The 23377-nt window shown below is 42.0% G+C and overlaps 1 protein-coding gene across 4 annotated transcripts in view; it reads left to right on the forward strand.

Annotated features, from left to right (window-relative positions):
• Positions 1–23008, forward strand: part of ntn2 (netrin 2) — a 44436-nt gene extending 21428 nt beyond the window's left edge. For all 4 annotated transcript variants that reach the window (XM_080305534.1, XM_026178735.2, XM_026178738.2 and 1 more), the window contains 5 exons: positions 5309–5497; positions 9879–10028; positions 12436–12489; positions 17389–17463; positions 17547–23008. In XM_080305534.1, the coding sequence (XP_080161660.1) occupies positions 5309–5497; positions 9879–10028; positions 12436–12489; positions 17389–17463; positions 17547–17932 (854 nt within the window). In that variant the 3' untranslated portion in view covers positions 17933–23008. The remainder of the gene's footprint in view (positions 1–5308; positions 5498–9878; positions 10029–12435; positions 12490–17388; positions 17464–17546) is intronic.
• The last annotated feature ends 369 nt before the right edge of the window (positions 23009–23377 follow it).

A 23377-nucleotide genomic window follows, 5' to 3' on the forward strand; every position in this document is an offset into this window, starting at 1 on the left:
TTGTGTTTCGCACAGGCATCCAAAATCAATTGGCTGTGCTCACTGTATACGTACGGCTTGGCTTTTGTTCGGCCTGAAGGAAAATCGAGGTTAGATTTATCCCAGAGATATGGAGTGGATGCAAGAGGGGTGATGCACTCACAAACACGCTCGCATTTTTTGTTGTTGTTGTTGTTGAGCAGAGTCTTTAATGGCCAATTTGGCATTCGTACTTGACGAGTCAACACGCGAACCTCTTCGGAGCACATTTCCTCGTAGAGGCATCTTAACACAATAACCGATATTAAGTGGTGTGGTGTGTGTTTAATTTTTTTTCCTCTCGATCTCGAAATATTTCCTCTTGTTTTGAAAAACACAGATCACCTAAGATGACGAACTGTGTAGGGGGAAGGTACCGGGTCGAAACAAGAACCGCAGATGAAAGTTTTGCACTTGGCACCGTTCGGTTTGATGACAGTGTGGTGAAACAATTCATTGCTCTAAAATTTTCCAAAGGGTTCTCCTCCTCCCTCCCTCCCTTTATTTTGGTCTCCGCATCCCTCCGTTTGCCAAGCCTGTAGCCTGTGTTTGTTATTTGATTTCCACGACAACACGAGAAACCAGCTTTACGCATCCTTCGAATTGGACACTGACCCACGGAGGAAAATCGTTCACTTTGGGGGGCAATCACAGACTCTTTGCTGACTTTGCTGCCACCCACAGAAGTCCTCCCCCATACTGAAATGACTCCCCCCCCCCCCCCCCTTCCTCCTTTAGATAAAAATGAGTCTTTATGCACAGCACTACTACGGAAGCTTTGATGTGTTAATGAATTGAAAAATGGTCTTCAACAGAGTTCAGTTATCCCCGCTGAGCCTAATTTGGTTGAGAGGGTGTGCAGTGGTGGTGATGGTAGGGGGTGGCATTTTGGTGGGAGGTGGTGTGTGTGTGTGTGTGTGTGTGTGTGCGCGCGCGTAGGCACTTCAAAACAAACCCATAAACATTCCAGGATCTTTGGGGCAGCTGTAGCTCTGAGTTAACAGCACGCAGGGTGTGAAGTGCAGGAAAAAAAACACATGCAGGTAGCATAGAAACATCTACTTGCTTTTAATTTTTTTTTTAGTGCTGATTTTCTGGGATTTGTTCATTTTTCTCCTGGACTTTTTTTTCTGCATCCATCCCCATTTGCGTCGTTCTTTTACTGTCAGATACTAAACTTTTTCCAATTCTTTCTTCCTGAGACAAAATGTCTGGATGTCGTTAAATCCTTTGCAGCTACACGTGCTAAATCATTTAAAGGTTAAATTCTGGAGCTTTCTTTTACATTCTCCACACTTAAGCGTGTCCAAGCTCAGTCCGGTCTTTGTTGGCCGATCTTATTGCACAGCTGTAAATCTAGAGGATGCCATAAGAGGTCCGCTGGTACTTCAGCTGGGCAGAAAACGCGATCCATCGCTTTCATGTTCTGCTACAAGGTGTTAATGGTCACAAGTGCTCACAGCTGTGTGTGTGTCTGAGATGCTTGATCACAATCACAGACCCCTACCTCCATGCCCCCACCCGCTTTCCACCCCTGCAGCCCCAGCCACTCAGTGTGACGTGTGTGTTCTTTGTCACATTTCCCTTAGAAGAAGTTGGACAGGCTGTTTAGATCTTCACATGCACACACACACACATGCAGGGAGTCTCTCACCAGTCGATGTATATTGTTTTTCCCACTCAAACCTGGGACCAACCATCTCGCCATCTAAGAGCAGACTAAGGGTTAAAAGGCTTTGAACTCATTTTTCAAACTTTGTTCAGGATTAAATTGCCCCGCTCCCCTAACACTGCCTTCATATTCCATTTTGGATAATTCTCCAGGGTTGAGAATTAATTCTGATCTTGGACTCTCCAGAGTATGAAAGCACAGCAAATAAATCCAGCAGGGTCTCTACACAAACAGCGCTGCCTTGATATGAATTTATACATAAAACAGTATTTTCATTAGCTCGAGGATTCCATACAAATTGGGCAACATAATAACCAGATGGAATTGGGAAACAGTCTGGGAATGTGCTCCCCTTTTTCTTCCAGGGCCCGCAAGAGGGTGAGTCGGGGGGAGACTTGGCCTCTTTCCCAACCAGGTGCCAGGCTTTCCTTTGAGTGTGGACAGCGATATGTATTGCTCACCATATGTGGGGTACTTATTGCTTAACATTTGCGCTTGAGGGATTCTCCTCCAGTGAAGTTGTCCTTTAAGTGATTGCAAAAGGCTCAGATCATTGAACTTAATAGAACTGGAGAACTGACCTTGGCTGGAGCAGAGAAATGAAAATCATCTGTAAATTATTGGGAAATATGTCTTAAAGGTCACACATTATACCATTATCATTATAAGTTCATCTAAGTCTCATATCTCTCAAGAATGTGCATGTCAAGTGTCAGCTTAAAATACAAAACGGATTTCTCATCCTGCAGTGGTTGTACAAACACGGTCTTTGCTGTGTTTTATAAAGTTTCCCTTAAATAAAATAGGGGCCTTGGCAGTGGCAGCTTATCTGGAACAGCGCTGTGCCTTCTCCTGCCATTGCAATAGATATCTCAGAACAGGAAAAGTAAAGCAAAAGAACTTTGGTTACCCGCCATAAGCCCAGATCCTGTAAGTATAGACTTACCCACTGTCTTGTAACAAAACTCCAGAATTCAGCCACACGTCTGAACCAGAACTGGACCCAGAGCAAGGAAAGAGTCTTACAGAATGAAATGCTGCACTAAATTTTCACATAATAGAGTTACCATTTCTGAAATCACTTGCATTATGGCTATTTATTTTCCACTTATGTACAATCGGGCTAACTGAGTTTAGCCCGCACTACAGGACATGAAGAGACATGAAAATACCCACTTGTAGCAGGCTCAGTATTAAAGGCATTTTTTGCTGGCCTTTTGTATTCTAACACAACGCTGGTGAGTAGGCGTATATACTCAGGTCGTGCAAATAGTTGCCAGATTAGCTGTGCAACATGCTAACAGTGTTTTCCGATCAGGCAAGAGTGGGTAAAGTGTACTGCATTCATCCAACACTAAACATTAGTTTGATTGTAGTATTTTTTCAGATGTATAGCTAAGAGCTTTACAGAGCTACAGGCTCAAACCAAAAAATAAAGAAGTAAAGGGTCATGGAGTGGGGGGGGGGGGGCTTTGTTGAAGATGAGGACTGTGTAGTTGTGACATGACGTTATGGAAGGCCCTTATAAGTCGTTTTTAAGGTAGTTTCTGAACACAGTTTGAGTAAATCTCTATTTTTCTAAATCACTTATAGTCCACCTTTACATATTTGTAATGAAATGGGTACTGAGATCTCATTTTCTACGAACTTGTAACAAAATAAGTTTAAAAGTTCTGTGTTCTACAACTGGTTTCTTATTTTGTCAGTAGTAAACTTAATTACTGAAAAGATTTATATAATTGAAAATAAAAAAAACTGATATTTCCCAAATCTTTGGAACAGCATTGTTGTTTTAAAGGAGTGACAGAGTCATTTAAAAGATGATTAATTATTAATTGGTCTTTATATAAACACTAAAAACTTATAAAAGCGGGGGTTTAATACATAGAACATAAAAGTGACGTTGGACAAAATTTTATTCAGTAGTAGTGGTGATGATGATGATGATGATGATAAACTACCTGTTTTCATTGCCCATTATGGCACTTAATTACTTAATTTTCTTATTTATTTTACTGTTTTGTGTCTGTGTACAATGTATTTGTACATACTGTCTGTGAAAAGCTCTTACAAACTTTTATTTACTTACTCAACACAAAGGTGTAAAGGTACCATGTTGTGGTTACAGGTGTTGCAGGTGTGTTATGTACCATTTTTATGCTCTTTAATTCATACACAGCCGTAGTACCTTAGTAGCTCGGCTTTTTGCCTAGCAACTTCAGAGTGGTGACGTGTCCTCATGAAGTGACTGCACCTGGGCAAGAAATAGCTCTACAAACAAACAAGATATAATGTGTTAATTAGTGAGGGCTGGCAGATTTAGTTGCCGCCGGTCAGAGCCAGGCTAGGTGTTTGGCCCTCGTAAGAGGCTGTTCTCGCTAGCTTCATGTTTATCCATCTGGCATGAGGATGGTGTCAAACTTGTAGCCCTGCAAATATGATCATGTATACACGGAGTGAGTGGGTAAGACAGAAAATATACATTTCACATGTTTCTGTAACTGACCCCTCTGCGCCTTACCCTCACCCAGTGTGTTTTAACTTAGTCTCTGTTGCTACATCCTTCTTGTTTTATTCTAAACATTTATTGTGTAGTGAAATCTATTTCCTTGACGCCTCTCCAGTTTGACTAAAGTTAATGAATATCACTTTCTGTTGTGATCCTCTAATACTTCTGCTTTGCCACAACTGTTGACATTTTCACTCAAACAGCTCTGCTGTTGTTTACCGCTTTTCAAATGCATCTGCAGATAACTTTGAGCTAAAGCTAAGCTCAGCGACAGTTGACTTTGAAGCCACGGCCAAGTCTTCAGGTTCCAGGTCTGACTTTGATTTAACCAGCAGAGGTTCTGGATCAAAGTCTTACACAAGCAAGAAGTGTGGGTTTCTCATTAGACTTCTCAAATGCAAAACCCCCACGTTTAGATAATGAAAAGAGTTTATCAATAATGTCAGAGTTGGTGAACGCAGTTTTATGCTGAGGAATCAACGGAAAAGACTTGTGAGCAAAAGAGACATTAAGGAACCAGCTGGATTTCAAGGGTAACTGGGAGAGCTATAACCACCCCTCACATGTCCCATATATCCTGCTCGCCTCATTTAGAAGACAGCTAGCTCGAGCCCATTCCTATATCTGATTTGGTCTCGCTTTTAATAGATCTAAGAAGTCTTTACTCATCAGTGATTCATGAAATTAATGTCTCTCTTTCCAGTGATTAATAACTAATGGGCTGAGAGAAGCCGAATTCATTAATTATGAAATGGGGAAAATGAGCTCTGCAAATATCACTTTTGATTGATGAGTTCTGGAATAGCAGCCAAGCCCACAGATGCAGCATAGATTATAAACCACTTATTATTATTATTATTATTATTATTATTATTATTATTATTATTATTACACTGCCTTACTTGAAAATCTTTCCCAGCTCTCTTGTGATATACATACCCCACCAGTAAGGATATATTTTACTGCTGAGCGTGCTCCATGTGAACATTTCAGCCTGCTAAATTTATGTTTGAACCCTAAGATAAATACTGAGAAGTTATTGTAAACTTTTGTATCTATCCTCCTCACCCTTGCCAATACCATAACGGCTTTGCTCTTTCCCTCCGCAGCGTGCAACTGCAACCTCCACGCCCGCCGGTGTCGATTCAACATGGAGTTGTACAAGTTGTCAGGGAGGAAAAGTGGCGGGGTGTGCATGAATTGCCGCCATAATACCGCAGGACGCCACTGCCACTACTGCAAGGAGGGCTTCTACAGGGACATGGCCAGACCAATCACCCACAGGCGAGCCTGCAAAGGTGAGAATCTAACAAGAAGTAACAGTAGTGTTTATGAAGAACTTTATTACTAATTTTCCAACGTGGCTTTCAAGATAGTCTGTGCTATTTGCTGCATGAGCTCATTCCTCCTCTATACTTCTATTAGGCTTCAGTCAAGCATACTGCAGAACTGTAGCACTCATTCATTTATCCTTGATTATGATCAGAGCTCGCTCTTCATCTGCTGTCAGAAATATAACACACAAGTGGTTTCCTGGGAAAGAATTACCAACCACAAGTCACGAGCACGGATCGCTTCGCGTTATGTCAGTCATTAATAGAGTAGAAAATATTTGTTTATAGATATATGTGATTATATGAAAATGTCCCAGATTATTACTTTAAATGTAGTTTAGCTTTTTCTTTGGCGCTACTCGGTGCTAAATGTTTACAAAATGTTCAAACAAACACTGATTGAGCCAGTCTATGTGTTTGAGAAAGGGGAGAAGTGGTAATATTTTATGAGTGGAAACATATGTTGTCATGGCAACTCTTACTATATATGTATATATTAAAAAAAAAAAAAATCAGCATGTCTGATTTGCCATACCATAGCAGAGAGAAATGATTTGATACTATGCCTGGAGTCTTTCTGGCCACCCCACCGAATGTTTCCCCCCTTGCCCACACACCACATAATATTTTCATGTAACCAATGCATGTCTCATGGAAAATTGATTTCATTATTTCACATTTGCAGTGATATTTTTCAGCCCCATATTATGCTGGAAATATTGCAAAAATAACACTTGTTTCCTGTATTTGATGCTCGAGAAAATACTCAAATAAATAAGAGTGTTTTGTAGCCGTATGATCCAGATGAAGGTTTAAAAAAATCACTTCCAGAACATAAAAAACGGCACTAGTGAAAGCTGCCAACACTCATAGCCATGAAGATCTCCTGGCTGTAATTTCACGGTGGGAATCTCTCACTGGCTTCTCGTCAGTTTTCCTTCTGCAGCCTGTAATACAACACCGAGAGGTTAGAAATGGCATGATATCAGGCCGCAGTTGCCCATGGTAGTTTCAATGAGATGTTGAGCCATTCATCGTGTAATGGCCAAAAAAATTACAAAAAAAACCCCTCCACAGCGACTTGGTCACATACCTTAAAACTTAAGTCATTTGACCTGTTAATGCACTGAAACAATAACAGAAAGGGATCTGCTGCACCCCTGACAACAGATCCGCTCTGAGATGTGCATCCCCATGTGCAAATGGTTCTCTCATCTTTCATTTCCTGCAGTACGTGGAAGCATAATGTTTTCACACACATGCAGGCCACTTGACACTACAGTTTGTCTGCGATCCAAGTCAAGTGATCAGGTTATAAACAGTTTAACACCCTCCTTTCCAAAAGCTCCAGATGTGACAGAATCCAAGCTTACATTTATAAAGCTGAGGGGGCCAGCTCCATGATTGATCCACAGCATTCTAGGAGATGTCATTTGCTTTTGCTCTCTTTTTCTTCATCTCTGTCTTGCCAGATGGTTTACAACCAGGACCTCTGATTGCACCCTGACTTATGACTTCCCTCACTCTGCCTTTCTACAAACCCATTAAACCTTTGTCTTCCTCTTATTCTCATACCAGCATCTATGATTTTCTTTCCAGCCCTTTGCTTTCCATGTCCTTTCTGCCTGTGACCCGGTCGCGACAGAGGTCAGGGGTGTGGTATTGTTGAAGGGGGTGCGTGTCATGTCGTCATGTCTGAAATGGAGTTACTGCAATAAAATACAGGTGTGTTCAGAGGAGGAGGTGGGAATAGAGGGAGGCTGGTGGGCGGTACAGAATCTAGAAGGGGTTGTGTCTGTTACTGATCAAACTTGTCCAGGTCTAGTTGTCTGTTCACAGTGTGAGGCGTATTTGAAGGAATCTAAACACAAAATCAGGATTCCGGAAGTAACGTGGATATTTTAAGTCCGCAAATCTGAAAGCTACTTTCCATGACAGCAGACAAAGGCAGTCTTCCATGTGTCCTCACCCCCAACTGCTCTCAGCGGATGGCTGCCCAGCCGTGAGCCTGGTTGTTCTGGAAGTTTCTTCTAGTTAAAAGGGAGTTTTTCCTTCCCACGGTCGCCAAGCGCTTGCTCATAGGGGATCATCTGATTGGTTGGGGTTTAAGTATTAAATGCCTTGGTGTGACTGTTTTTGTGATTTGGCGCTACATAAATAAAACTGAAGTGAACAAAGTGCAGTCACCACAAGTTGAGTAACACAGTCACTTAAAATCACTTGAATCACTTAAAACAAGCAGACGCCTGAGAAAGGGACTGCAAATCCCAATGCAGCGCCTGTCACATCTGCAGTCACATGGGCTTGAAAAGCCATCAACATCTGAGGACATTTTTACAGCTTTCTAACTGGCTCTAGCCTCTGCACATAAAACCTCAGAAAAACAGTTTGAGGAAGGAAGGCTGGGGGTTAGACTGACACGACCAAACCCCCGTCTCCATCCTGCCTGCCCCTGACAGCTCGTTCAGATCTGGCCGTTGCTGGTTATTTACTGAACAATGTGAACACTGACAGTAACCTCTGAACTCCAAACAGTCAGAGTCTCAATTAGAAGGGAAGCGAGGGGGTCCTGTGCATCATTCGCAGTTTGTTTATACTGACCAGCCCTGTCAATGTTAAGTGATCAGTGCAGAGACAATAGCTTGTAAAACTCCTTGCCTTTGTCACATGTCTCTGCAGGAACAACTTGGGATTATGACATGGGTCATCTCACATGTGCTTTTCCTTTGGTCTGAAAGCGTTTTTCATTACTTGAAAAACGGTAAAAGTTGACGGACCAATGCACTATATCATTTGAGTTTTATTGAGAATGCAAACTTCAGGAAAATCCCAAATAGTTCCTAGCCAGAAGCAGAAGAAACTCTGGCTCTAAATGAAGGTGGAGGTTGCTGGCACAGCATAAAAAGGCGTCTGGTGACCCCCGGCACCCGAATTAGTCCTGCATCACACCCTGCCACATGCTTAACGTTCTTGTCCTTAGTTCAGTCGCACTTTACCAAGTGCCTTCAAAGCTCAAGTTTCCCATTGGAGTCTGCGTGACTCAAATAATGGGGATTTTGCACTCATGATGAAGCATCAGATTTACATCTCGGCTTCAAACAGTGTGCAGCCACTTTGACACCTGTAGACTTCGTTGGCCTTGCCAGAAAAGGCAGACACGATTCTAAAGATCTGAGCTGAGCTAATCTCCTCACACCCTGCCGTCATGCAGACACTCTTGGGTCAGTTTCAGCCATTTAAACGCTCGCGTTGCCGATCCAACAGGTGGTAGGGTCCTCTCCTTTGTTGTAGCAACTTTTAAAAAAAAAATCTGCGGGCGCAAATAAACACATTAACAGTTTCGTCAGGTGGTGGGAAGAAACCGTGGCATGTTAGCAGCTGCCTTTCCCTGGCAAGCTCTGTAGAAGTCTGCTGGATTACAGGGTTTTTCCCTTGTATGAAATATTGGTCCTTCTTGCCTTTTCTTGATAAGCCTGGACAACTACAACTATTGTGTTACAGCTGAGGCCCTTGCAAGTTTGCTTTTGCCTTTTTTTTTTTTTTTTTTTTTTTTTTGTTAGTCTGAGAGTATTTTTCCAAAGTGTCAGACTGAAAACAAAGGGGGAAAAGGCAGAGTTTTCCTACTGGGTTTCATGGCTTATTGTGTTTTTGCTTTCACACTTCCTGTGTTCTTGTAAGCTTTTGTCAAATGGCTTCAACCAACACTCTAGGCCTCATATGATTAACTGCTCTTCATACATCCAAAAAAACTAATGAGTTAAAGTGGCTTAAATAAATCACCTAGAAAAGCAAACCTCAAAAGTCTTGCCAAAGTGAGGTGACCGGAGCATTGCCTGTTGGTGTTGGCATTTGGTGGGCATCCACGGAACTTTTGGGAAGTGATGAAACAGCAGAGCGTGTGTTACCAGGCAGGCAGGCACTAGGCTGCATGCAGCATTTAGGAAAGAGGAAACGAGCATTTGGTCTGCATCTCCTGCTGAAACTGATGCACTACATGCATCGTTCACCCGATCTAATAGCTTTCTGTGCTTTTAGTTGTCCTGTAATGTCCTCCACACAAATATCTTATTTCTCATCAGTTTTCTGGATATGCATGCAGTTTTTCACAATGCAGTAGTTTGAGAAACCTAGGTATAAAGGCTAAAGACATGTGGGCCCCCAAACATTCAGTATTAATGCAGTCAATCAATCATTAATCAATAATATTTACTGAATGTCGGAGGAGTTTTGTCTTATCATTTTGCATTTTGCAGCAGGTTTGATGAACTGGTATCTCTTATCTCTTTTATCTGCCCCACCACCCTCCATCCCTCTTTGACATCTTCCCCCAACCCCCCCACGCCAGCTTGTGACTGCCACCCTGTGGGCGCAGCAGGCAAGACATGCAACCAGACCACAGGCCAGTGCCCCTGCAAGGACGGTGTCACGGGCATCACCTGCAACCGCTGCGCCAAAGGGTACCAGCAGAGCCGCTCGCCCGTGGCCCCCTGCATCAGTGAGTAACTCAGACACACATCCACACGCAGCTACCAGTTACTGCATGCGACACTGATCAGATCGTCATGGTTAATTTTATCAGCTTGCCTGTGACTATTAAAATCTGACAAAAAGCATGATCCATAGCTAAAGGCAGCACATACCCAAACCATGAAGAATACAGAACATAAGTGAAAACATACTTTTATGTAGTCTTTCTGGCTATCGGACAGACATAACCCAAGTGTGTGTGTGTGTGCGTGCGTGCGTGCGTGCGTGCGTGCCGTATTTGGATATATTTGTGAGGACCAAAAATTGGAATGCTACACTACTTGTGGGGACAACAGTCAGTTATGGGGACAAAATGCCTGTCCCCACAAGTTTGAAGGCATTTTAAGTTTAGGCTAAGGGTTATGGTTAAGGCATTAATTTTTGAAAGGCTAGGGTAAGCGGCTAGGGAAAGACTTTTGTCAATTAGATGTCCTCACTAGGATATGAAAGTGTGTGTGTGTGTGTGTGTGTGTGTGTGTGTGTGTGTGTGTGTGTGTGTGTGTGTGTGTGTGTGTGTTGACTTGCATAGCCACTGAAACTGCAATGACATTTCATGGAGAAGAGCCCAAAACGTGAGCCAAACGAGCGCCCCAGCATAAAGTTGGGTTAAATTGAAACGCGATCCATGCTAAAGGAACAAAGAGGCATACTGTTGTTAACGCTTGTGCTGTTATTCTACTTTCTCTTAACTATGTACCATATGTGTTTGTGTGTGTGTGTGTGTGTGTGTGTGTGTGTGTGTGTGCTCTAGTAGCTGTGTTTAGGTTTTTGATTTCCTGTAACAAGCGAATGTGAGTCCACGCAAGTTACGAATTTTGCCCGTGGGCCCAGCACGTGTCTGTGCCACATTGCAAACAATCAAAAGATAGCCTCCACCAAATCAAGTCATGCCGCGCCGCCCAGTGCCGTGACCAGCTCTGCCACACTGCCACACGGTGCCATGTTGTTCCTCTTGCATGCAGCTCCGAAGCAGATGGCGGATAGGCAAGAAGGAGAAGACGACCGTGGTCATGGATGGCAGACTATACTCGTTTAAGTGCCATTAGGTGAACTGTCTATCGAGAACAAGAGGAATAGTGGGTGTGGGCATGCTTAAGCTATGCACATTATGACAACCCTGTCTGCCATTATAGCCTGATGTCAGCATATTACCCCTGGAGGATACTGTATCCCAAGACAGAAGACAAATCCATTAAGAAGCCAATTAGTATGATGGCAGCAACCCACATCTGAATGATCCTTTCATCATCTGTCTATCTTCACAAGATGTGGCCATCGGGGCAAAGGGTCTCAAAGTGGCTTCTAGCAGCTGTGCCTGCCTTCACAAAGCTCCGTGCCCTTGTTTGTTTTTGTTGGCAGGGTGTCCATAATTTTAGAGAGACAACTGCTGCTTTTGCCTCAAAACAGCTTTCCAAGAAACCCCCCTCTGCCTCCTGCCAACACACTCTCACACACTCGGTCCAACCCCTGAACCTCCAAATCCAATCAAAAGCAGATCCTCTGGGTGGATGCTAAGCCGGCGTTCCAGTAATTCTGTTTACGGTAAAAGGAGAGGGGCCTGTTGTTAGCATTAGCATTTGTATTGGAAAGATGCATAAGATTAAAGGAGAAGTCCTGGAGGAATTCTACAAGGCACTTTTTTTTTTTTTTTTGTAGCCAGCGGGCACAACAAGGGAGGGCTGTATCTGTCTCAAGATGATCCCACCAAAATTGCCCCTTTGCCATCCGTCCATCTGTCTATACATGCTTGCATGGAGATTGCACAGCAGTGTTAACCCCACATCTGTTAGAGGAGGATGAAACTAATCTAGTGTAGCCACCTTGCCATTGTGTGCCTACTTTCAATGCGCTGACTCCTCCAAACTGGTTTATGGTGTGATTCTTGTGAAGCATCAACTAACATTGGACTTTGATTATTTCTTCCAGTTAGTCTGAAGATCTCCTTAAAAAAAGACACTGAAACCACTGCATTAGTCTATGGCATGTATGGTTTATTTGAACCGGTCTTCCCTCTCACCACCAATAAGTATTCCTGTCAGTCTCTTAGCGTTTATCTAGCACGTCTGTCTGGAAAGCCCTGTGTATTTTCATAAGTTTGACATATAGTACACCACAAACCTACTGTGTGGCAACCCTGATTCTTCTTCTTTTTTTCCCCAGTGACCTCAAATAGCACTTTTTACTTCTTCTCAGTACTATTTCCCATCCCACCCCCATATTTGGGATCACATTTAATGAATTTGGACACACTTTGTTTCTTTGACCACACGTGCTCTCATTGTAGGCCGGCAGCCAGATCATTTCAGACATACTTAAAAGGTGTGGACTTAGAATTAATCGTTGAAATAACTTTGTGTTTCTTGTGCGTGTTTCAGAAATCCCTGTGGTCAACCCCACAGCTGTCGTGAGCAGCACAGAGGAACCAGCAGGTTAGTATATACTCCTTGCACCTTGAGCACCCCTACTTTATGAGAGGAACAAAAACATAAAATACGTGTCCAGAAATATTAAATATTAAGGCGTGGAATAAATATTAATAGAGGGCGGGTTTGCTCATTTGAAGTTCTCAGGGAAACGATTGCACTGGGGACGGAAAAATTTTACATTGTCTTAAAAACCTGTGTCCTTGGCATAGTTTCCCCAACTGCTAGCCTCAAGTTAGTGGAGACACGCTGTGCTCAGACTTTAAGTGCAGCTTTAAGCCAAGGGCAGAAGATAGGCAGCTGAGGTGATTAATTACAGTTTAGTTGGGAGATATAGTGGAAGGGGAACGTTGCGAGGCATGAAAAGAGTGTTGGCAAGTGACTGGGGGAAATTTGTTCAGTCACTCCCTCTAACACTCTAGGCTTCGGTCAATTACCCTGTCCGCATTTTTCATTCTACAACTGTTTGATTTAAATGGTGGTGTTGATTTGGAAACGTTGATTCATTAGTGGATTTATATCATATATTATCACTGAAGCGGCAGACTGTGCACCCCTCCCAAATTTGCTATTACTGCCATTCTTTTTAAAGCAATAATGGTTTTCTTGTTTTTATGTCCTTTCTCTTCTAAAAATAATACGTATTTTCAGAACCCTCACAATAAATTTTCCAACTTTAACTTTCGACTTAACTTTCGAGGTTGCATGCTATAAATTTTGAGGACTCGATTCATAGAGTTCAAGATGTTTATAATGGCTCTTACCGAGGTCCACATAAAAGGCCAAAATTGGTTGTACACTCCAAATAAAAACCTCCAGATATGTCTAATAGTGTGAAATGAAAAACATTCTTCTGGTGGAGAATTCGTGAAGTTTCTAAGGTAAATGTTGTAAACTAGCTAAGCTAAGCTTACCGGTTACTGGTTAGCTTAGCAAAAATCCTGGACAAAAAATGGGGGAAAGAAATGGTGTATTACAACAGATTAATCGTGGTAGGTTAATTATTGAGATTTAGAGCAGATAATTGCACAAAATAAATCCAATTGGGATCAAACTTTACCTAAATGATTTCAATTAGGTGAGGTGAATTCTAGCCAAAGATCTTTCATCTCATTTTTTTTTACCATGACTATGTTTACAAGTGAGTGTAGTTAAAGTAAACATAAAATCAGGTCTTAAAATTATGTAAATACAACCTCAGAAGAACAACACATGATTATACTGTGTTATTATTTTTAAAAATGCTAACGCAGAATTGTGTGTGAAAGTACATCCTCAGTGTGAGCATCTCTATAAAAGCTGAAGTTCGGACAGTTTGCAGGTCTGGAGTATTCAATTGTGTATTAGCACAACATTAAAGAAGAAATGCATCAGAAATCATCTCAGAGAAGCAACTGATGCTGCTCACCAATCTGCGAAGTTGGAACTAGTAATTTGAAATCCATCATTGTAGAGTGAGAAAGATTATTCCACTGGTGAAAAACATTCAAAACCGTTCGCAGGAGTGGATGTCCCAGCAAATTCACCCCAAAGTCAAGACCGTACAATGTTCAGAGAAACTTCAAAACAGAAAGGCTACACCTCAGACTGCACATGCCTCAGCATGGTCAATGTTAAGTTCGTGATAATACGATTAGAAAAAGACTGGACAAGTATGGATTGTTTGGAAGTGTCTCCAGGAGGAAACTTCTTCTCTTTCGAACATGGCAGCACAACTCAAGTTTGCAAAATTGCATCTGGAAAAAATTCCTTTGGAAACATTGGAACTGACAGAGGGTGTACTTTCTTTTTACTGTGACTGTAAGTCCTGAATTTAATTTTCCTTAGACTCGCAGCTTCTTCACTCATTTACAACTTGTTCTGTATAACCTTTTACCGCCATCGCTTGGGTCTTTTTAACCCAAAGAAGCAGAGTCCAGCCCTTTCTTGTTTACTACTTTCCTGGGAAAATGTTACAGGGTCTAAGAACACAAGAGTCATTGATTGTCAATTCACCTCAGCTTCTACCAAACACACCAGCGCATTTCCCCCATCTTTCTCCTTCCTAAACTACCACAGAAAGAGCTTCACCATCAGAAACCTAAGGCCCCCAAAATCTTTTTGTGTAAGGGGCGTTGGATGCAATTTGTCCTTGTCATGGCACAGTGAAAGGGGCTCAAGGGAAAGAGGGCATCGAGAGTCTTGGAGCCAATTGTGCATGTTTTCAGCAGGCTGGCCTTCTGGGTCATTGGGCAATTCACCGAGAGCTTTTCCAGGTGATCACCCAGCAGTAAGTAGTGCTTCATGGGAAAGAGCATACTGTCGCCCCAGCCAGAGTTTCAAGAGCAGGTTAGCCACTGTATACAAAAACAGAGACCTACATACACAAAACAGCTGTGATCTAATGAAATCCATGCTCATCTCATGCACATGCACGCCTGTCACAGCTGCATGCATACTTACATGAATACCACATACTCTGTACTAATGAGAAAGCCCTTAAGTAGACTGTGATATTCTGCAACATTTATTTAAAGTAAAACGTACACACATGCACCACACACCTTTGCACTCATCCACACCTTCACTCATTGCAGCGTATTGAAAGTCATCTTCTTTCTCCTTTTGTGTTTCCCTTTCTTTCCTCTCTCTGGCTAATAAAATCTCCAGCACTCTGATATACAGCCAACCTTTCTGGACGTTTTAATGAGCTCCTCGGTCCCCCGTTTCTTCCTCCTCCTCAGTTCTTCCACAAAAAAAAATGAACAATACAACACCCTTTCACTCATACAACATTCCCAAAAGGGTCATTTTTCTCTTTTTTTTGTTTTTAAACTTGGACATTTCATGTCCAGCGATTTTTATTTGGTTTTCTTTGGAAAGCAAAAACGGCTAAATGGTTATTCCTCTTGAAGGGAACGAGAGATACCAGTCCACTTACCAGCGTGTGGTTTGTTGGTGGTCAACTTTTCACGTCCCTTCATTAGAAGTGACTAAAACTCTGTTTCTTTTGCAATTTCAGTTCACCATTTTCATTTTTTTAAAACTTATTTTGTATCCTTCTCATAGATTTTTATTTTTATGCTGTGGATCCAAAATTCAATGAGTCACAGAATCCAGCAGCCTGTGTCAACCACAGATGAGTCTTACTAACAAACAACAGCATTTTTCTTTCTGCAGCTCCAATGGCAGAAATTGAGTTAAAAGCACAGTGAATGCTTTAAAGTTTAAAAGGGATTCTTATCATTGTTTTAGCGCACTTCATCTGTTTAAGCCTATTTAATCATGCTTATCTTCTCAGTTTCCCTTTCCTTTTGCTCTTTGTTCTTGCAAAACATGTTTTCCGATCTCCGAGAATACAGACATGGCAAAACAAATATTTCAGGACTACAAGAAAATAAACCACGCGATGTAATTACATGCATATGCTTTCAAATCTTTGAAGGGTTCTATAACACAACTGAGAGTTTCTTTCCGACCTTTCTGGTCCATTGAAACTGCTGTACACAGCTATTCCTCAACATAAAATTACAAACAACTTTTATTTTTATATATATATATATATATATATATATATATATATATATATATATATATATATATATATATATATATATATATAAATAATTTGTTTTTTTTTTCTTTTTTCTTTTTTTAATTTAATTCAGGTTGCAGGTAAGCTGTGAGTCATATAATAGAAGGAAAGGTGGCTGCTCAGGTTCCAAATGCTGAAATCAAGCGCCAAAGTGTTTCCAGCGCCACATGCCTGCTCTTTGGCCAAAATCTGCATGAGGGAAAAGCTGGATTGAAAAAGATGCTGGAGGACACAGAACAGCTAAACCAAACCGTGACTGGCCTTAAAGTCGGTCAGAAAAAGATCAGAGAATGGTCATCCAGCCTAGAAATCAATTTTGACTGTCATATTCATAAACGTAAAAACCACATCATTTGCAACCCCACCTACTAATGGTCAGCAGAGGTCATTGGTCCAGTGTGTGGTCTTAGTTGTCACTCTGGCAGCCAAGGCCTATCCACATTCATCCAACCATGACCTGCTTCCACCACGCTCTGCCTTTTCTCAAGGCCCCGGAGAACATGTCAAACTGAACACTTTTACTCCTCTGGTATGTTTCACTTGCCTCCCAGCACTGGCTGTTGCAGGGATTTGGATGTGTGATTTGTCAGAAGCTGTTTTTTAGCACACAAAAACCACACCAAGCCCAACTATTATTTAGCGCTGCTCCAGTTTTCCTTTCAGCCTTTGGCAACATCAGTCAGTTTGTAAAGGCAAGTATAAGTTTACTCAGTTATTATAGAAAAAAATACACATGTATTTAAAAAGTAGATCATGCTTTGATGTGTATTTTTTGTGTTTATAAAAAAATGTGAAATATATTAATGGGACGGGGAGTCAAAGTTGGCCTTTCTATATAGAAATCAGCACATATCACAATGTTATGTTTATATTTGCTTGATCACTGCGTTTTATATTTTAAAGTGATGTGACACTAATTATGCATTACAACGTGTTAGTAAGACTGAGCAAATATGAAAGATTCATGTGCTCCTTTGGTACCTTTTTCACCAATACTGTGACTGTGCCTAGCCTATAAATGCTTAAACACATTTCCACCACAAAAAAGAAGACTGATGACTTGTGTCAAAAATCTGTCCCAAAGGGAGGGTTCACAAGTGACTGGCATTTGGAGTCTGCAGATTCTGTTGACCATGATATTCTTCCCAAGGAAATCACACCGACTTCTGTTAGTAACACTATGCAACATTTGGTTCCCAAATCTGTCAAAATGAAGGATGGTTTTCAGTGCACCAAGAGAGAACTGGCCCCAGCCACATGTTGGTGGAAAACAAGCACTGGAGTCACTGCCTGCATTTCAGGTGTGAACTTGGTTGTCCTTATTTTTGCAGATTGTGAGTCCTACTGTAAACCAGTGAAAGGCAACTTGAAGATCAACATGAAGAAATACTGCAAGAAGGATTATGGTAAGAGAGCAGAATTCCTTTCCATACCATTAATTAAAAAGCGTAAAGAGTTTTGAGTGTGTTTCTTGCAAATGTGTTCCCAGCTGTCCAAGTGAACGTGCTGGACATGGAGACGGTGGGTGACTGGGCCAAGTTCTCCGTTAGCGTGGTGGCTGTGTACAAGAGCCGGGGCGAACCCTTAAAGAGAGGTGACAACATCTTGTGGGTACACATGAAGGACCTTGCCTGCAAGTGTCCCAAAATCCAGATGAGCAAACGATTTTTGGTGATGGGTGGCGCTGAAGGTGGAACGGGCCCAGGAGCAGGTCCAGGAGTCGGGCCCGGAGGTGGAGCCAGCAGTCCAGGGGCGGAGCGCATAGGCTTGGTGGCCGATAAGAACAGCCTGGTGATCCAGTGGAGAGACGTTTGGACGAGACGTCTGAGGAAGTTCCAGCGCAAGGAGAAGAAGGGGAAGTGCAGCAAAGCATGATTGGGAAAAGCAGCGTCCATCCCTACCTCTCCCTCCACAGCACTCAATCACAAATCCTGACTCTTGACTTCTCTTATCCCCGGCCACTCGAGTCCTTTCTTCTCCTCCATTGTGGGAACGCTGCACATTACAAAGACTGCATGTACCCTGCCTGTTTTAAGGACCACGTTTTGTGTATATTGTATAATTATTTTCATTTTTATTTTTCAAGTTTTTTTCATTGTAAGGCCACTTGTCTATTTGTCCGATTGGTTTGCCTTAAAAAGGGACCATTAAAAAGGGTGTGAAGTGTAGACAAAAGCAGGCGCCATTTCCCCCCCTCGACGACGGCAACTGAACTGTCCAACCCCCTGCTAAAAAATACAACCCCCTGACCTCCACCTGTCAAAACTGCCTGTCTTCTGCCATTTTAAGGTATTTCCATGCAAGACTACCAATGCTCACCCCTCACTGTTCTCTGAGGATTTTATTATAGAGTGTTTATCACTTCACAGACTGATATCAGCAACAAAACAAGCTACAGATCTCCAGCTTGGCCACCTCACACTGATGACCTTCAGAATTTTCCTGTCAAAACAGGCCTAATTTCTCAAGGTCTTTGCAGTATCTTCTTTGGACTATAGGACTTCTATGTCCTACGAGGAACCAAGGGCTCCCTTTGCAGGGACATTTTCCACAGCAAACCTCAGTCACACCACCACTGCTGCTGCCGCCACCACCACACAGCCCTCACAGAATAAACTGCTCACGTAGGCTCTTATACGGTCAAGTGCCCGATGTCACTGCTCATACTAGAGTTTGTATATCTTGTGTGGCTACTTTGCTATCTCAGCCATCCACATCCTTATTTGAGATGTATCCCTTTGTTGCATTGGGCACGAGTGAGTCACATCGCAGGCCTCTTCACCACTGTTCCCTCTTATGAGTGGTTTATAAAGTCACCATCATGACTTATGGCCTGTCACTTTGTGGAAGATGAAGCGGCGCAGACCGAATTTCAGAACAAAACCAACTTTTCCATTGAGACTTTTGCGCTTCATGGATATTCTCTTTGCTGGGTACAGCTCTTCCAGACGTTGCTGTGTGGCCAGCATCACTTATGTCTTTAAAAATGGCCGAACATTTCATTGCGTTGACTGATGAAGACTGGCAGGCTTTTGTTTGCCACAACAAGAGATTGAAACAAGAGTTCCTTTTTCATGCAGTAAAAACACAAAAACAAGTTGGATAAAGAAAAGACGTAGCTGTGTTGTTGGGTTTTTTCGTTTTTGTTTTTCATTCCTTGCTTAGTATTTCGACAAAATGAATGAGCCTGGAACATTTTTAGTGCTCACTGATTGTATTATGACATGAGAGGATCATATTTCAGTCCTCATGTGCTTTGTTAAGTTTGCATGTTTGTGGGGTTTTTTTCTTTTTTCTTTTGCTGGTCCATCAAATCCTTACAGGGAGCAGAGAGAGGTAAACTAATATGAGCATGAAGATCCAAAGGAAAACTTCCCAGGTCATCTTCCACCACTTGCCCACCCCAAATGCATAACCCTGTCATGCCTTGCCAAATAAGAGTAGTCAGTTTTTAAATTCAATTAAGAGACTATGAAAGTCAGGACCAACGAATTAACCGCAGAGAGACCCATCTGGTTGCTCTCAAGCTTTTTATCTGCCTTTTGCAGTTATTTCATTTTGTAAACGACTTTACAATTTATTTAAATAGAGTACAATATAAACACACAGTTTAGTTGAGGGGCACATCAAGCTCACATAGCATTGAGTGTTCCTACAGGCATCTCATGCTAGCTTGTGGTTACGCTCCTTTGGCTTTGGCGGCATGTTTGGTTTGTCATTCCTCCAAAAGTGTCTCTCCTCTGCTCTCGTCTGTGTGTCAGCCACAAACTCCCTCCCTCCCCCCCCCCCCCCCCCCCGAATTCTCCTTTTAACCCATTTTGCATGTTGTGTATTTAGTGTTTTAGATAAGTGAAAGCACAGAAAGAGGCTTCCAGACTCCTCTGTGGTGTATAGTACTGCACTGTAGTTCTTGTTTTCTGAGAATGTAAATCAATCTGCAAAGAAAAGACACACAGGTAAATGGTCTGATTGTGTTTATGAAGTGTTATTAGAACTGAGGACGTCTAATGGCATGATATTTGATGCTGTTATGAACTCTGAACATGACTAGATGTTGTTCAAACGATTGTGGCTCTTCATGCTTTTCACTCTCATCAAGACATTTTTTGTTTTTGTTTTTTATAATACAATGCAAAAACAAGTTGTAACCAAAATGAATTATAAGCCACCACGACTTCTGATGTGTGACAAAAAAAAGGTTTTCTATGGCACTATGCTGAGGGCACAAATCCCACTGATGGAATTTCTCAAAAATGCAGAAGCAGTCCTTTATTTATGTGTCGGCTGTCCTCTGTGACCTGTCAGACAGGTGGTGTTACAGTAGCACCCGTGTCCGCATCTTGGTATGTAAGTCTGGCATTACAATGAATTGTCAAAATATTTGCCTCAGCTCCTTGAGCACCCAACACCCTCGTGAAGGAATTCCACAAAATTCTTTCTCTTCTAGTTTTCACGTGATATGTCACACTATAGGAACGCTTCCAAAAGAGGCTTTTTCCGATGCCTGTTGATCATTTTTGCCAGTTCAGTTTACCCAAAATGCTGGATAGTTCTTAAACTATACACATGTATAACTTTCCTGCCTGCAAATCTTTAGAGTGTGGCACTGCATGGGAACACATTTAGCCTAAGGGCCCCGTTGTACCAGCCAAGCAGATAAAAGTGTACAATCATGTCAGGTTTTACTGCTCACATGGTCACAGATCAGACGGACATGTTGTAAGATGACTTGGTGGAGAAAAAAGTATAGATGGAGGCGATTTCCCTTATATCAGTGCCGATGCAGAGGGGTTTTTTTTCAGAGTAGCGACACCTATTGTTCCGAGGAGTACTGTAGCAGCTTCCTGCACCATAAATGTTTAGGACTATGATGATGACGTTGCCTGTGGCGAACAAACAGACCAGCGTGAAAGGTATACTGAGGCATCCTGTCATGCAGCTACTGCGGACAGATCACACCAATCCACCACAGCAACTGATCTTGTCAATAGCAATAGGAAATAAGTTTCACTATAATGATGTTAAACAAAATGTTACTGGTGTGTCACTTCTGCCATAAAACATCTGAAGCCAGCAGCTGATGGATCACCATGTGTTAGCTAGCTAGTTTTAGCTAAAGCGCCCTTGCCTTTGTTTTAATAGTTGAGAGCTTTTTTACCTTCAAATCTAAAAGAGCAAATCAAATCAAGATTAAGCATGTTTGTGCTTTTGCACTGCAGTGTAAAGTGAAGGAATCTCCACTAAATGCACTATATGGACAAAAGTAGTTTACCTCACACCTACAAGAGCTGCTCAGGTACCAAAATCCATGTCGTGAAGCTCCTGGCACACAGCAAACAAGGTTTGCAAATCTGCAGTTACTGAGTCACAGGTGCACCTTAGCGGTTGCTCTGTAACCTCACATGGCCTTCCACTTTGTCACTATTTCTAAACACACCCATGTTTGCGATAATACCACCGATAGCTTATCGTAGAATATCTGGAAGAGGGGAAAAAATTACAAATGTGATGGATTTCAATGAGCTCTTTAGAACTGATCTTTCACAAATGCTTGTAAACGCAGACTGCGTTGCTAGGTGCTTCATTTTATACACCTGTGGCAATGGGTTTGAAAACACTTGAATTCATAAAAAGGTGTGGTCCAAAATTTTTTATCCATGTAGAGTTCAAGTAAAACATCACCAGAATGGAGCGGGATCACATCTTTGTGTGAATCCTTTAAAAGGGTGATCTAAACATTCATGGATTGTAAAAGATGAAATATTTACACGGTTCTCCTGCAGTTCTGTGGAGGGTCTGGTATGTAAGCTGGAAAAAAAAATACAGTTTTCCCTGCAGGCCTCTGCACAGGTCACATGATCGAAAACTACGAACCAGCTTTTCCTTTTCTTAAGTGCCCACCCTGAACATCGAAATCAAAATAGGTTAAAATTGGCCAGATTTTGTTCGAGTGGGGGGTTAGGGGGTGGAAGTGTAGCGCTTGTGAAAGCTATTTTGTGAGCCTCATAGAGAGAGCCATCCTGTTGTTTTATATTAACAAGCCCAGCAGCTTGGCAGTGGAACTGAGACCATAACTGCTTCACTTTGCTTCCTCCCCCCTGTGTATTTTTTTCCACAGCGTTTATAGCATTCACAGGTGTGTGAGTTTGTGTGTTTAATTAACCTTCCCGAGCAAACAAGTGACACACACAACTTGCAGAGAGGTGAGAGGAAACTTATTTGAAGTTTAGCGTTTTTGGGTGGGGGTAGGGTTCTGAAACGGTCCATGATGAAGAATTAAATCACACAAATTTTCTTGGTCAACTTCCCATTGTTTGTTTTTTGACTATTTTTTTTTCTTTGTGCACATGCGTCATTTTCATCCACACATTTGGCTTGTCCTGATGCATTTTTTTTTTTTTTAATATTGTAAATATGTACTGAACTGCCTCTGCCGTTTATGTTGTCTTTTGTAAAGCATCACTTAGCCTGGGATGACTCACATTTATGGATGTACAAACCAGATGATTATGGATGTTATATGGATGTAGAAACCAGGAACATATGCTTTCGTGATCACGACCAGAAGACGTGGTTCAGATATTACACAGAATGTATTCCTTTCGGTTTTATGTTGTTTCCAGACAACAACCACCCAATTGTAAATGACTTTGAGGTGAATGGAGTAAAAACGTGACTGACTGGACCCTCTGCTTTTCCCATAGAGGTACAGATGGAAACTGACACACAAAGCCCACCATGTCCTGTTACATTAATGTCCTGGGAATAATGGTTCACTCACACAAAAATTGTCCACCTACCTTTTTGGGGGGAACAAAGGGATCCTGCCCTCAGTCTAGCACTGCTTTTCACTTCTGTTATATCGAAGTCTTCCTTGTACATTTTCCTCTGAGGCAATGAACCACTGACTTTTTAATCTAAATGGTAAAAAATAAATTATTAGGTAATGAACTGTGCGTTGTGTTGATCATCTGTCTCTTTAATAGCGGCTATTAGCCTTAGCTGCAGAAATTATATAAAATTGATCATGTGTGTTTTCTCCATTGCTCAAACACAGTTGGCACTGCTCTGGTATGTTTCCACTCACGGGGGCTAGATGGGGGTTTGAAGAAGAGAATATTGGGTAGAGCGGCTCCCCTCCTCTATGAACGCTGCAAGAGCTAAAGCTCTGTAAATAAACAATGAGGCGCACACACACAGTATATACACACAATTTAATGCGTTCCTCACCTTGGAGGAAACCCAACTCCAGAGAAAGGCTCAAAGCAGGAATCTCCTTACTCTCTTTCTCTTTTTTTTTTTTCACCTACAGTGTCCTCT

The sequence above is a fragment of the Astatotilapia calliptera genome, chromosome 8 (assembly GCF_964374335.1).
Source record: "Astatotilapia calliptera chromosome 8, fAstCal68.1, whole genome shotgun sequence".
Lineage (NCBI taxonomy): Eukaryota > Metazoa > Chordata > Actinopteri > Cichliformes > Cichlidae > Astatotilapia > Astatotilapia calliptera.